Source organism: Mya arenaria, chromosome 13, assembly GCF_026914265.1.
Source record: "Mya arenaria isolate MELC-2E11 chromosome 13, ASM2691426v1".
Classification (NCBI taxonomy): domain Eukaryota; kingdom Metazoa; phylum Mollusca; class Bivalvia; order Myida; family Myidae; genus Mya; species Mya arenaria.
The window spans coordinates 11,460,381-11,474,194 of NC_069134.1; the positions used below are offsets into that span (position 1 = coordinate 11,460,381).

The 13,814-nt window shown below is 37.0% G+C and overlaps 1 protein-coding gene across 6 annotated transcripts in view; it reads left to right on the plus strand.

The window, feature by feature from the left end:
* LOC128214670 (receptor-type tyrosine-protein phosphatase epsilon-like) overlaps positions 1-13,814 on the plus strand; it is an 85,632-nt gene that overhangs the window by 35,254 nt on the left and 36,564 nt on the right. For all 6 annotated transcript variants that reach the window (XM_052921260.1, XM_052921258.1, XM_052921263.1 and 3 more), the window contains 2 exons: positions 4,294-4,406; positions 5,172-5,262. In XM_052921260.1, the coding sequence (XP_052777220.1) occupies positions 4,294-4,406; positions 5,172-5,262 (204 nt within the window). The remainder of the gene's footprint in view (positions 1-4,293; positions 4,407-5,171; positions 5,263-13,814) is intronic.

Sequence of the window (13,814 nt, forward strand, 5' to 3'; positions counted from 1 at the left end):
TGTGTAACTGTAATGTAAAGTGAATGATAATGTGTGCCTCAGACTTTCCGGAAAAAGTGTAATGCAACAATGTCAGAAATACTGATATTGCAGCTGGACATCAGTTAAATATAAAGTCCAAGTCCCTTAAGGGAGCCATTGTATTAAGTATCATGGGAGAATTTTCATAACATAGGAAAGGTTTTCAACACTGCATTATTACTGTAAATTGCTTCTAGGGTGCTTGTAAGCCCAATTAATAAACCCTGGGTGGCCTCCCCTCCTGAATCAGCTAGTGATTCTAGTCAAGCTGGATTTTGTCATGTAGAAAATATCAAGAAAAGCATTTTGAATGAATACAAGATGTGGTGAGGCAAAAAAACTGTCTCTGCTATGTCTCCAAGAAGACAGTTGCTCAAGATGTTCTACAAATGAGTTGTTTATTATACTGTTATCTCTGTCTCAAAATATCAAAGGTGATGTGTGCCGTTAGCTTTGGTGACGAAAACTGATCTCAAACAGAAAATGTACTTCCCCAAGGAATGAGAAAAGACTGCAATCTTTGTCTTTTGAAGGAAATGATAACAATTTACATAAAAGTCTGAGTGATATTGATAAATTTCTGTGTTATTTAAGTAAACAAATATCTCTTTTTTTGTTATGTCAGACATGTTTTTAATCAAGATGTTATCAAATTGTATGGAAAGTGGGTCATAAGATAGAGTAAAATGTATATGTACATTTATTGCCTTTTCATAGGTTCTGGAATCAGTTGACTGCAGCAATTAGTGAGCAGACAATCTCCATATTTCCAGCAGTTGTTTTCAAAACAATTCCATTAATTGGAGCACCTGTTCTGGGGATGCCTGTAGCAGACTGTTCTGGCAGGGTTTCCCCGGGATTCTGTTGCAGTACCATGGAGACTCGTCTGGCTAATGCAAGTTGACATTACTCACAGTGAAGATTTACCTTAACCTACATTGAGAAAACACCTTGAAAGATTCTTGCTCAGATTTTCTATATTGTAGTAGATGACAGATGCGATAATTCTGACTCAAGGGCATTGACAGTGTTGCACCTTCCAATCTTGTGCTGTCAATGAGCAGACTCAATGAAAGGGGAATGCTATTATCATGTTCTGTGTGTGTGATGTGCTCTTGAGGAATTTCCTTTCCAGAATGTATTCACTGAAATTTATACAGGAGGGTTGAGCACCAATCTTCAATCCAAACGGCATCTGTTTCTGTTGTCAGAAAGCACTTATGCATTATAGTCATTAGTTTCCCATTTAGCCATGGAATGAAACAAGAATTAGTTGCATTGTCAATAGTTTGATGTTGGAGGTGGCTGCATTCTTCACTCAACACTCATGGGAATGGATTCAATCATACCATTGTACTTTTACCAATATGGGATCAAAATCTGATTTAATTGTGTATGTATTGTTACAATAATGAACCATGTGCCAAATGGTTAGTTGAGGATTGAGAACAAGAGGGATGTAACTCCATATAAAAGAAAGAGGAGTTACAACTGCCATGCACTGAGCTCTAGATTGGTAGAAGAGGTATGTAGCTCCATAAAAGAGTAGGAGGAGTTACCTCTGTCATGCGCTAAGCTCTAGGTGGGAAGATGAGGGATGTACCTCCACAAAAAGGAAGGAGGAGTTACCTCTTTCATGCGCTGAGCTCTAGGTGGGAAGATGTGGGATGTAATTCCATGTAAGAGTAGGACGAGTTACCTCTGTCATGCCTCTAGGTGGGAAGATGAGGGATGTAACTTCAAATAAGAGTAGGAGTTACTTCTGTCATGGGCTGTGCTCTAGGTTGGTTAAGAGGGATGTAACTCCACATAAGAGTAGGAGGAGATACCTGTGTCATGTCTAGGTGGTAGTGTGAGCTCTTTGTCGGTAGAAAAGGTATTTAGCTTCATATAAAAGTAAGACGAAATACCTCTGTCATGCACTGAGCTCTAGGTAGGTAGAAGAGGTATGTAACTCCACATAAGAGTAGGAGTTCATGCCCTGAGCTCTGGGTCGGTAGAAAAGAGGATGTATTTGTCTTAACTGTACGGTATAACTGATCTCCGACAGTGATCTGGACAGTATCACTGCAGTCCGAATCACACCATATTTGTCTAATCTGAACAGTATTACTGATCGTGGAAACACGCCATATTTGTCCTATTTGGACAGTATTTTACTGTTCTCTGAATCTCACCATATTTATCTTATCTGGACAGTATCACTGCAGTCGGAATCACACCATATTTGTCTAATCTGGACAGTATCACTGCAGTCGGAATCACACCATATTTGTCTATTCTGGACAGTATCACTGCAGTCGGAATCACACCATATTTGTCTAATCTGGACAGTATTACTGATCGCGGAATCACACCATATTTGTCTTTTGTATCTATTCTGTCTATTGTCTCGACATAATGTGCTTTGTTAGGTGGCTTGTATTTTGTGTCATCACTTTTCTGTCCATTGTTTTTGGCCAGTCTTTTTTTTTTTTATCAGTCCAAAACTAGAACTTTAAAGCATTTTGATAATCATGTCAGTCTTTAGTCATTTTTCCTGAATGATTCATGAAACAAGTTCTCAATGTATGCTCTCTCTCTTCAATTCCTTTTCCAGCCCTATTGGGCAGTGAACCTTTCTGGCTTCTTGGATGAACTCTTGAAACATAAGGATCTGTACCATCACTGTTATATTGAAGATATACTGTGTGTTTCTTCTATCTTGACATTGTGGTAAGGTTCCTGGCATCATCCTCAAACTGCATCTCCTGAAGGCAAGGAAACTTAATTTCTGTTTTTCCTATCCATTAATACTTACCACAGCAACTTCTTTTTTAATGAAATCATTTCTGTATAACGGTATTTGCCTTTGTTTATGAAATTGTTGGCAAATACATGCCCTTCTTCAAATACCTAATGATTCCACATCCATGAAAAAGTGTTTTGATAATTGGAGTGATAGGTCTGAGAATCTGGTAAAACATCTTTCCCCGCCTTCCTAAATGTTTTGCTTGACGTTCTTTTGTTTATAGCCAGTACATTTGTTGTTTTGATGATGGATGTAAGGCTTTGGGAAATGTCTCTCGTGGATTATGCATGGTGTCTCAATACTTTCGAAAGTGTGGATTTAAATACTGTGTCCTGGAATTAAAACTGTTGTGGAGTTCATTCAAATGTCTGTGAAACAAATTCAGGTGGATAAAACAAAATTGAAATGTAGCCAATAAAAATGGATTTCAGGGAGATTCATTAACTGTGTTTATGCAATTCCAGGGTATTATGTCAATGTGATTAGTGAATGTTCACAGTGTAGCTGAAGAAATAAAGAAAAGTGCATTTCATCTAAAAACGTCACAGCGTTTACTCTCTCCTGCACTAATTAACTTCTTTACACTTTAAATAAATTGTAATTTGTGCTACAGATAATTTATCCAATCTTTGTTCTTAGCAAAAGTAAGCAGCAAGCAGAATACAATGTTCATCTAAAAAGAAAAATAATTCTTGGTCTATTTTCACAATGTCTTGACAAGTTAATACATACATTTCAACTGTAGATATATTTTGTCTGGAAGAACTGTTAACAATATAATATACCAAGACAAGTGTAGAACTCCCTGAAATATGCATTTCCTTTGGTATTAGTTTCCATGTTTTATGGATGTCATAATACTTGTCAAAACTTGTTTCAGGTTTCCTTTTTCTACAGTTAATTCCAGACAGTGTCAAAATTCAGTAAAACCTACAATATTGTATGAAAAAGACAAATTTTGAATATCTTGCAGAGGGAGAGCTTGCATCCTTAAAGAATATGTTGAAAATATTTGTGGATCCAGTTTAACAATGGTTTTACAGTTGTATTAAAGGAAGAACAATATTATAACTATGTGTAATATTGTGACAACTCAGACATTTTACTTCCTTGTCTCATGTTTCATGCAATCATTGGAGAAAAGCTGACACAAGTTATTTTATGACTGATGTAAATGATTCTTTTGGTCAATATTTTTCATTAATGAATAGTGTTTCCCACAGTACAATATTTCAACCATAAAAATCCAATGAAGGATTCTAAATTGCTACAAGAAACAATGGCTTTATCTGAAAGAACAGATAATTTTTCTGAGCCTGATTTTAATCAAGGCGTGATATCGCTCCGTATAGTGGATAATACCATGTACGCCATATTTGACCAGAATCTGACCGACTATATCCACACTTGCAATAAAACACATTCTATAGGTGACTGGGAGCAGCACATTAATGCGTTGTTAAAAATTCAATCTTCCGCAGAAAAAGAAGAAAAGGCAATAACGTCCATTAAAAAAGAGCCCATTCACGTTGAGCAGTTCCTGCAGAAGCTTCGACAGAAAAAACTGGACAAGTATCTCAAGTTTGAAGTGCGGGTAAGCCAGAATATCTCACAGCTTTCACACATTTTCATCTCAAAAACTGTCAAGATTTTATTATTGCATTGTAAATATCATTGTTGTTGACATTTTCAAAGCCATTGGTAATGTCGTCTTGGTTGGCATTGTCATAGCACTGGTACAATCATTGTTGATGGCATTGTCATAGTCATTGTTGATGTCGTCTCTGTGCAGAGACTTTAACTTTGACCATAATACAAAATCTGTTGAAGATCTTGGCACGAACCAATTAAGTTCCTGGTGACAAAAAGAACATTTGTACAAATACTATAGCTTTGGCTAACAATTCGTGAATGTTAAGTTATGTGTCTTGGTCATCTGAGAAAAATGGACTAACGCTTACATCTGTTTCCCTAAACCTTGTCTGTAAGCTATTTTAAAGAAGCTGGATGTTTATGGAAGTACCACTTTCAATAATGGAACAACTTATACACTGGCAGTAAGCTATATTGGTAATGACCAATAACATGAGTGATTCTATGAGTAGGTGTGTAAAAGTAATTTAGGTCCCATGATAAGGGTGGCCCATCCTGCCATCTGTCTTCACTAGTTATGGTTACGTATTGTCAGGGAAATGCAGAGTGATAACTTTCACAGCTCTAGGAAATAACTTTTAGATAGTTAAAATCATATTCATGGAGCTGTGCCAATGTATGTAATGGTTCATGTAAAGGACATTTGAATGTTATTCATATGCACTTTAAAGTTTTCTTTACCTCCTTTTGTTTTTTCATATTCCAGGCTATTGTCCGCAACCAAGAAGAACACCCATGTACCATAGCAACCCTTCCAGATAATGTCACCAGAAATGTGTGTCAGGATGTAGTATCATGTAAGTAACATAATAGGGTCCTCTTTGGGCAAAAGGTGAGTCATTACAAGGGCAAATCTGCATATCACCCAAAAGGTCTCAGACTTTAGCCACTGGTGGGCTCTTATCTTCACATGACTTCTCAAAATGGACAGGTTTATAACCAGAAAACTAATTGTGATTCAAAATCAACTGATGGCTGTCTTTGCCATAAAGCACCTGATTTTTTGCGATCGCCCTGTGTCCGTCGTAGTCGTCGTCGTTCGTCGTCAACAATTTGGCTGTTAACACTCTAGAGGTCACAATTTGGGCACAATCTTAATGAAACTTGGTCAGAATGTTACCCTCAATAAAATCTTGGTCGAGTTTGATATTTGGTCATCTGGGGTTAAAAACTAGGTCACCAGGTCAAATTAAAGGAAAAGCTTGTTAACACTATAGAGGTCACATTTATGACTGTATCTTCAGGAAACTTGGTCAGAATGTTCATATTAATAATCACTAGGCCAGTTTCGAATCTGGGTCATGTGCGGTCAAAAACTAGGTCACCAGGTCAAATTGAAGGAAAGCTTGTTAACACTCTAGAGGTCACATTTATGACTGTATCTTCATGAAAGTTGATCAGAATGTTTATATTAATAATCTTTAAGTCAAGTTTAAATCTGGGTCATGTGCGGTCAAAAACTAGGTCACCAGGTCAAATTAAAGGTAAAGCTTGGTAGCACTCTAAAGGTCACATTTATGACTTTATGTTCATGAAACGTAGACAGAATGTTTATATTGATTAGCCTTAGGCCAAGTTCGAATCTTGGTCATGTGCGGTCAAAAACTAGGTCACTGGGTCAAATTAAAGGAAAAGCTTGTTAACAATCTAGAGGTCACATTTATAAATGTTTCTTCATGAAAGTTGGTCAGAATGTTAATATTAATAATCTCTAAGTCAAGTGTAAATCTGGGTCATGTGCAGTCAAAAACTAGGTAATTAGGTCAAATCATAGGAAGAGCTTGTTAGCACTCTAGAGGTCACATTTATGACTGTATGTTCATGATACTTAGTCAGAATGTTTATATTGATTGGCTCTAGGCCAAGTTCGAATCTGGGTCATGTGCGGTTAAAAGCTAGGTCACCAGGTCAAATTTAAGGAAAAGCTTGTTAACTCTCTAGAGGTTACATTTATAACTGTATCTTCATGAAAACTGGTCAGAATGTTTATATTAATAATCTCTAAGTCAAGTTTGAATCCGGGTTATGTGTGGTCAAAAACTAGGTCATTAGGTCAAATGATAGGAAAAGCTTGTTAACACTCTAGAGGCCACATTTATGACCATATGTTCATGGAACATATTGACACTATGCATATTTATTGAAAATATACTCTGTAATTTAATAAAAAAAGTCCTTCCATGATGTAGTCAAAAGTATGTATAATAAGTTTTCAATGTTTCGTGCATTTTCATGTAGAACAAGTGTTTTAATCACACTCACTGCTAAAATATATTCTGAATTAAATGAAACAAGTTTATACTCCAACCATAACAAGAACAGAAAATAAAAATGTACAAACAAAGACAAGTACGCATCCTTTCTAATGTAGCAGACCACCAGACTGACATTTCAAATTCTCTTAAACTGTAATACCCTCAACTATAATATTTAACATGTAGCATTAAAAACTAGTCCTAAATTTGTTTTAATTAAGTCCCCTCTCGTTGCACTTTCCATCCCCCTGAAAAACACTTATTCTCTCCCCCTGTCACAATTGCCCTCGCCCTGAAGACACTTATTTCACACTTGAATTGGATCAGGTGAGCAATACAGGGCCTTCAGGGCCCTCTTGTTATGTAAGTTAGTATGAACTTGAAGCATTTTTTATGCCACTAGCATTTAGGAAAGAATGACATGAAGACAAGTGCATTAAACTGCATGTAATTGTATTAAACTGGTTAACTATTTGGTTTTGTCAAAGTTAGCCAAACACTTATCAAATAATCATTCTTAACCATTTTTTTCTGATTATTTAAATATGCAAACTGGCCAGCTGATTACCATTGGCTTCTGGTTATATCTTTGGTTTGGTTAAAGTTAAGGTTAAAGCCAAAATGTTTATTGATTGGTCTATATTTATCCAATGGTTACTACAAGCCAATTAATAGCATATCATTTAAAGCCTCTCTTTCTGTGTCAACTATGTGAACTGGGTGTTTGTTGATATTGTCCAGGGATTTTAACACATTTGCTTTAGAGGTGGTTCCTATTATTTCTATGATGCAGTGCTTGGGGTTTATGCTGTATACATTTTAGATATTATGCTCATAGTGTCCAGGGCCAAACCAACATGTTCAAAGCTTACTGATTATCATTGGATAAGAGGATGATCAGAGTTGAGGCGCTTGGCTGGTATTCAGTATCTGTCTGAGTTTGATCTAAGAACAATATAGCTAATTGGATTACTTATTTTTAAAACTGACCAATAGAGTGAATGAAGTAAATGATATGTGACCATAAACATAAGATCCTTCTAGCATTCTTAATTTGACTGCAACACTGTGCTGGGCATGGGTGGGGGAGGGGTCAAGTGCATAGAAAGTTGTAACATCATTTTGTCATGCTTCTGTGAAGGAAATACCACAGTAATTTGATAATTATCCATTGTATCCCAGACTATACACATGGGAAGCGAAAATGAACTTTCTGTATGTTCAATTTCTGCAAAAATTGTCTGCCCAAGAAAATCTTATTTAATTAGGATCGGGAAATATTGTGATTGTAGGCTTTTACTCATTATACCCCCACAAACGAAGTTTGAAGGGGTATATAGGAGTGAGCTTGTCGGTCGGTCTGTCTGTCGGTTTTCATGGTTTCCGGACAATAACTCCTGAAAGGATAGACGGATTTGAAAAATTTTTGGTTATTGGGGCTGGTGAGGTCAAGGTCACTGTTACTAAAAATAGAAAAACGGTTTCCGGACGATAACTCATGAAAGGCTTGACAGATTTGAAAAATTTTTGGTACACAGGTGTAACATCAGAAGATACAGGTCAAGTTCGATATTGGGGCTGGTGGGGCCAAGGTCAAGGTCACTGTTACTAAAAAAAGAAAAACGGTTTCCGGACGATAACTCATGAAAGGCTAAACAGATTTGAACAATTTTTGGTGCACAGGTGAAACATCAGAAGATACAGATCAAGTTCGATATTGGGGCTGGTGGGGTCAAGGTCACTGTTACTAAAAATAGAAAAATGGTTTCCGGACGATAATTCATGAAAGGCTTGACAGATTTGAACATTTTTGGTACACAGGTGTAACATCAGAAGATACAGGTCAAGTTCGATAGATCCTTCAAAAACTAAATGAGCAAATATTTACCTTAAAAGTAATTGACACTTGGAAAGATGAACAAACAAAACAAATCCAGCATGCTTTATTTGAACCAGATGCCAGTGGAATACCGGCAGAACTTAAGTATGGCATATTTGCCACAGTAGTGCTTACTACAAATATTGACCTGTCAGATGGACTTGTTAATTCGGCTACAGGAACAGTCCCGGGATTTATTCCCAGGTGGATAAGGATGCATTCAAGCCCAAATATGTACTTGTAAAATTTGATGATGATCGTGTTGGAAGAAAAGCTTGTGAATGCTCTTATTCCAGAAGAGATCAGCTAGAGCATCAGCTAGTTTTTCTTGTCAGCAGTGTAACTTCTAAATTACTCAACAGATTTAAATAAAACAATACATGCATGATAAAAGAAGATGCAGTGTGCAGTAACCTTGGAGTTATGGCCTCTTTTCAAAGGAATGGTTTGCGATTCCTGTGTCCAGGCGGCATTTGGGGGTATTCGTCACTGCTGTGACAGCTCTAGTTGAATTAGTTTTTCTCATACCCTGAATAGGTCAGAATTTTGTTTGTTTTGATTAAATATTCACAGAAGAATTACAAGTGAAAAAATATGGGATTTAAGACCAGGCTCTATCACAGAAACACTTTTGGTGACATGAGATTATTTTAAGTGTTCCTCCGTATTAAATCAACTTATAAAGAATTATTTCCATATGACTAAAATCTTTGTAGAACCTGTTCAATTTTGTGAGACCCTGCTGCATTATGAGGCTCAAACTCTACACCTTCTCACCCAGGAATGGCAGAGTTTCAAATTAATGTCATAAAAAAATGTCATTTTAGGGAAGTGAATTAAAGGAAATTAAGAGAAATAGTACTGCAGATAAGTATACAATGAAAGTCTGTGAGGATTTTGGTGAGATCTAAACAAGCTATTTGTTGGAAGTTGGGATGGCAACGAGTACCGGAGTACTCATGTACTTGATCAATCTTCCAAAAAGAAGAAAGCATTATTTTAAATTTTACCATAAAAATGATGTACAGACATACAGATGATGTTACAGTTCTTGCGCCTTGCCAACAAGACACAATGTACGGATCCTCTAATCCCCACTATGAACATTATTGACCCTATCAAAATTCAAGACAGAGATTATAGAACAGAACAGAACAGACATTTTATTAAGACTTATACTAATGTACATTGTCTAATCACATATAATAATTCACTTATATATGTCATGTGTTTGTACAAGGTAAGTTTAAAAGTTGAACAAATATTTGTGTTACAGGAGCGTTATGCAATTATTATTAACTACTATAAGGTATAAATATGTAAATGCAGTAGTGTAACAGCTTCATAAACAGGCTATAAAAGAGGATGAACAGAATTATGTATCATTGTTTAGAATACAGTTACGGATAAATAGTGATTCCTTAACATATTTACAGAGCTTAATAAGCTCAAATCTATTAACAGAGTTTAATAGTTGGTGATATTTAAACACGGAGGGGCGAACATAATAATGAGGTTTAATGTATTTCTGTCTTATAACTAAATAACATGGGCATATACATACAAAATGGTATTCATCTTCAATATCAAGATGGTTTACAAACTGTCAACTAAGGGCCACAATTTGCACTGATGTCAATTAGCGAAGTTTTGATAGTGGGTGACATCTTTCGTATAATTATATTGTTAACCAATTAGAGACTTTTCACCATATAATACATGTTGACCAGCAAAATATGGACATTGATTGGTTAATGGGCGTATCTGTGCACTGATCATCACTATTGATTAGTGGATGTCTTTAATTGAGAAAAATCCATATGAATGAAGTAAACAAAATTTACACTATGGAGTAATTTCACTCCGAAATATTATTGCATAGAGTAAGGTCAATATTTTTCTTCAAGCTGGTAGCTGACAGAACTATGTGTAAATGTACGCTGTGTGGTGATAATGATGGCACTACAATGCAGCATGCTCTACCATCTGCTGTTGAAACATGAACTTGAAACATCTCCAATGAGCCTCAGCAAAAGATGGAAGCTTATGTGGAGCATAATACAGTAAAACTGCGCTCGCTCGAGGACGCCGGGTCCTGAGTTAAAACCTAGAGTGATCTGTTGTTTTGAACGACCCAAATTTCCATTTTAGTCTGTTATGAAATGTCTAACAATGTAATTTCACAGTTGGAAGTTGTCATTCCGATTGTTTACTTCAATACTTACTATATGTATTGCATTGTGAAAATCACTCTTATGTTCAATGGCTGTCATATTTTCAATGTGAAAATGTAAAAGAAAAACCAATAAATGAATAAATAGCAAACTTTAATTTTACAATAAGGTGCTTTTTCTTAACAAGCAACATTGAAATATGACAGTGCCTATTATTAACCGTCTCCGTGGCCTAGTGGTTAAGCACTATGGGAGGTCGTGGGTTCAATCCATGGCCGCGTCATACCAAAAGACGTTAAAAGTTGGTACAAGTAGCTCCCTTGCCTGGCGCTCGGCATTTAAAGGGTAGTGCTTGGAAGTGGTGTACTCATTTCTGGTTTAACCCAGGAAAGTTGTACCCCGTGTATCGGTGCTTTACACCGAGCAGGTAAAAGAACCAAAGGATCTCTTAGAAAAAGAGCTAGGGTATGGCACCCGGACTTCCTTGTGTCCCACCACTGTCTCTTCAGCATTCTTGCACTTTCAAGGAATATCCTTGATCGCAAGGTCTAAAGAAATACATACATACATTAAAGCATTAGTCAGATTTAAGTTCAGCAAAATCAAGGATGGATAATAATTGGCTCATCATGTTTGTTTCGAGGAACTGTTGAATCATTAGAAGGATTCTTAATTTTCAGAACTGCTGATGTTGGACCATATTTTTAGTGCTTTATTCATATGTTTATTACTCATTTACATTTCTTACAATTAAACTCAAACAATTATCTTCTCAAACGCCCTATCATATCAAGTAATAGTGGTCATTCATAAACGTAATAATTGGTTTTTCACACCTTATCAAGTTTTCTTTCATCTGACTTTGCAATTTTTTCAATTGCTAAACTTTTAACACCTGGCAATTGTTTATTTATTTTGGAACATGCTTAAGGGAAAATGAGTGAAATTATGACCTCAAGGGAATCATAAGGTTTTGCAAATGATTTGTGTATTTGGGACCGGCAATGGTGCTCGACTCCTCGACTTATTTAGGTTTTGATCCAGCGTCATTATATTTTATATGAAAATGGAAGGAATAATGGTTGGGACTAAGCTTTGACCTTGACTGACTGCTAGTTCTCGAACAATCGCCTGTTCGAAAGACCGCACTTTTATTGTATTTGCTTAGTTTATTATCAGTGAGTGTTGCTCATATGCTGATTTCATGATATGATATTTTTTTGAAATGTAGTATTATTGTTTTGGATTTGCTATATTTGCAGTGGGAAAAGTTCATCTGAAAAAATAATAAAAAGGACAGACTTAAAATTAAATGAATGAAAGAACTCATTGTATTTTTCTTTTTATTGATATATCTGATATAGTTCATTAGTGCACTTTTACTTAAGGATATAAAACATAGATTGAAATGGCCAATATTAGGATGACCCATGTACAGGGTATATGAACATGTTACTTCGGAAAACTAATTAAAGTTTTTTCAAGTACACGATCGGAAAATTATAAGAGTACTCAAGTACTGTTTTTACTACTGGTTGCCATCCCTAGTTTAAAGTTATTCTTGCTGTTGATGCAAGATTAGCTCTTTGTTGGCTAGAGATCCATGCCAATAACAATGCTGTTCACCTGTTATTTTATTAACCAGAAGTAAGACAAACCATTTACAACTAGCTCTATTATCCTTTACAATTTTGTCTCATCATGTAAAAGGAGTAGTTTGAATATTTGGTATCATTTAAAACAATTCTGAAAGATACTTACTTGTTGCTGTTCATTGGGGCAAATTATGCACTTAATTCAGCCATAACTGACCTTGTTCAGGATACTGCTAGGCCAATTAATACTGTTACTTTGATAATTGCCTAACTGTTATAACAGTAAAAGTAACTAAATGTACGAAACAATCCAAACAACTTCATACGGTCATAAATAATTGGCTGAGCGTGAATTCTACATAAATTTAAATATGGTATATTGATGTGATACTTGGTACAACATGTTGGCACAAAAGTTATCCAAATGAAGCATAAGTCTTCCAGAGGTCTTGGCAAGGGCCATGGATTCAACAAGACCATGGGTGGCTCACGATAGGCAACCTGGAGGAAGCACAACTCCATTAGTCTTCACAGAAAGACTTTTTTTGCTTTACAAAAATTATTATTCATCTTCTGGTGTTCATTTCCAAATGAAGCATGGCAATAGTATATGTGTGTTATACATGTAAGTACAAGCTCAAATGGCGACATAACTTAGTATGATACACAAGTTATTGGCAACATCGGAACCCCACCTTACAGGTCTTAGGTCGGAGCCCCACCTAACAGGTCTTAGGTTGGAGCCCCACCTTACAGGTCTTAGGTTGGAGCCCCACCTAACAGGTCTTAGGTTGGAGCCCCACCTTACAGGTCTTAGGTTGGAGCCCCACCTTACAGGTCTTAGGTTGGAGCCCCACCTTACAGGTCTTAGGTTGGAGCCCCACCTTACAGGTCTTAGGTTGGAGCCCCACCTTACAGGTCTTAGGTTGGAGCCCCACCTTACAGGTCTTAGGTCGGGGCCCCACCTTACAGGTCTTAGGTTGGAGCCCCACCTTACAGGTCTTAGGTTGGAGCCCCACCTTACAGGTCTTTGGTCGGAGGTCCACCTTACAGGTCTTTGGTCGGAGGTCCACCTAACAGGTCTTAGGTCCGAGCCCCACCTTACAGGTCTTAGGTTGGAGCCCCACCTTACAGGTCTTTGGTCGGAGGTCCACCTTACAGGTCTTTGGTCAGAGCCCCACGTAACAGGTTTTAGGTCTGAGCCCCACCTAACAGGTCTTAGGGTGGAGCCTCACCTAACAGGTCTTAGGTTGGAGCCCCACCTAACAGGTCTTAGGTTGGAGGTCCACCTAACAGGTCTTAGGTTGGAGCCCCACCTTACAGGTCTTAGGTTGGAGCCCCACCTAACAGGTCTTAGGTTGGAGGTCCACCTTACAGGTCTTTGGTCAGAGCCCCACGTAACAGGTTTTAGGTCTGAGCCCCACCTAACAGGTCTTAGGGTGGAGC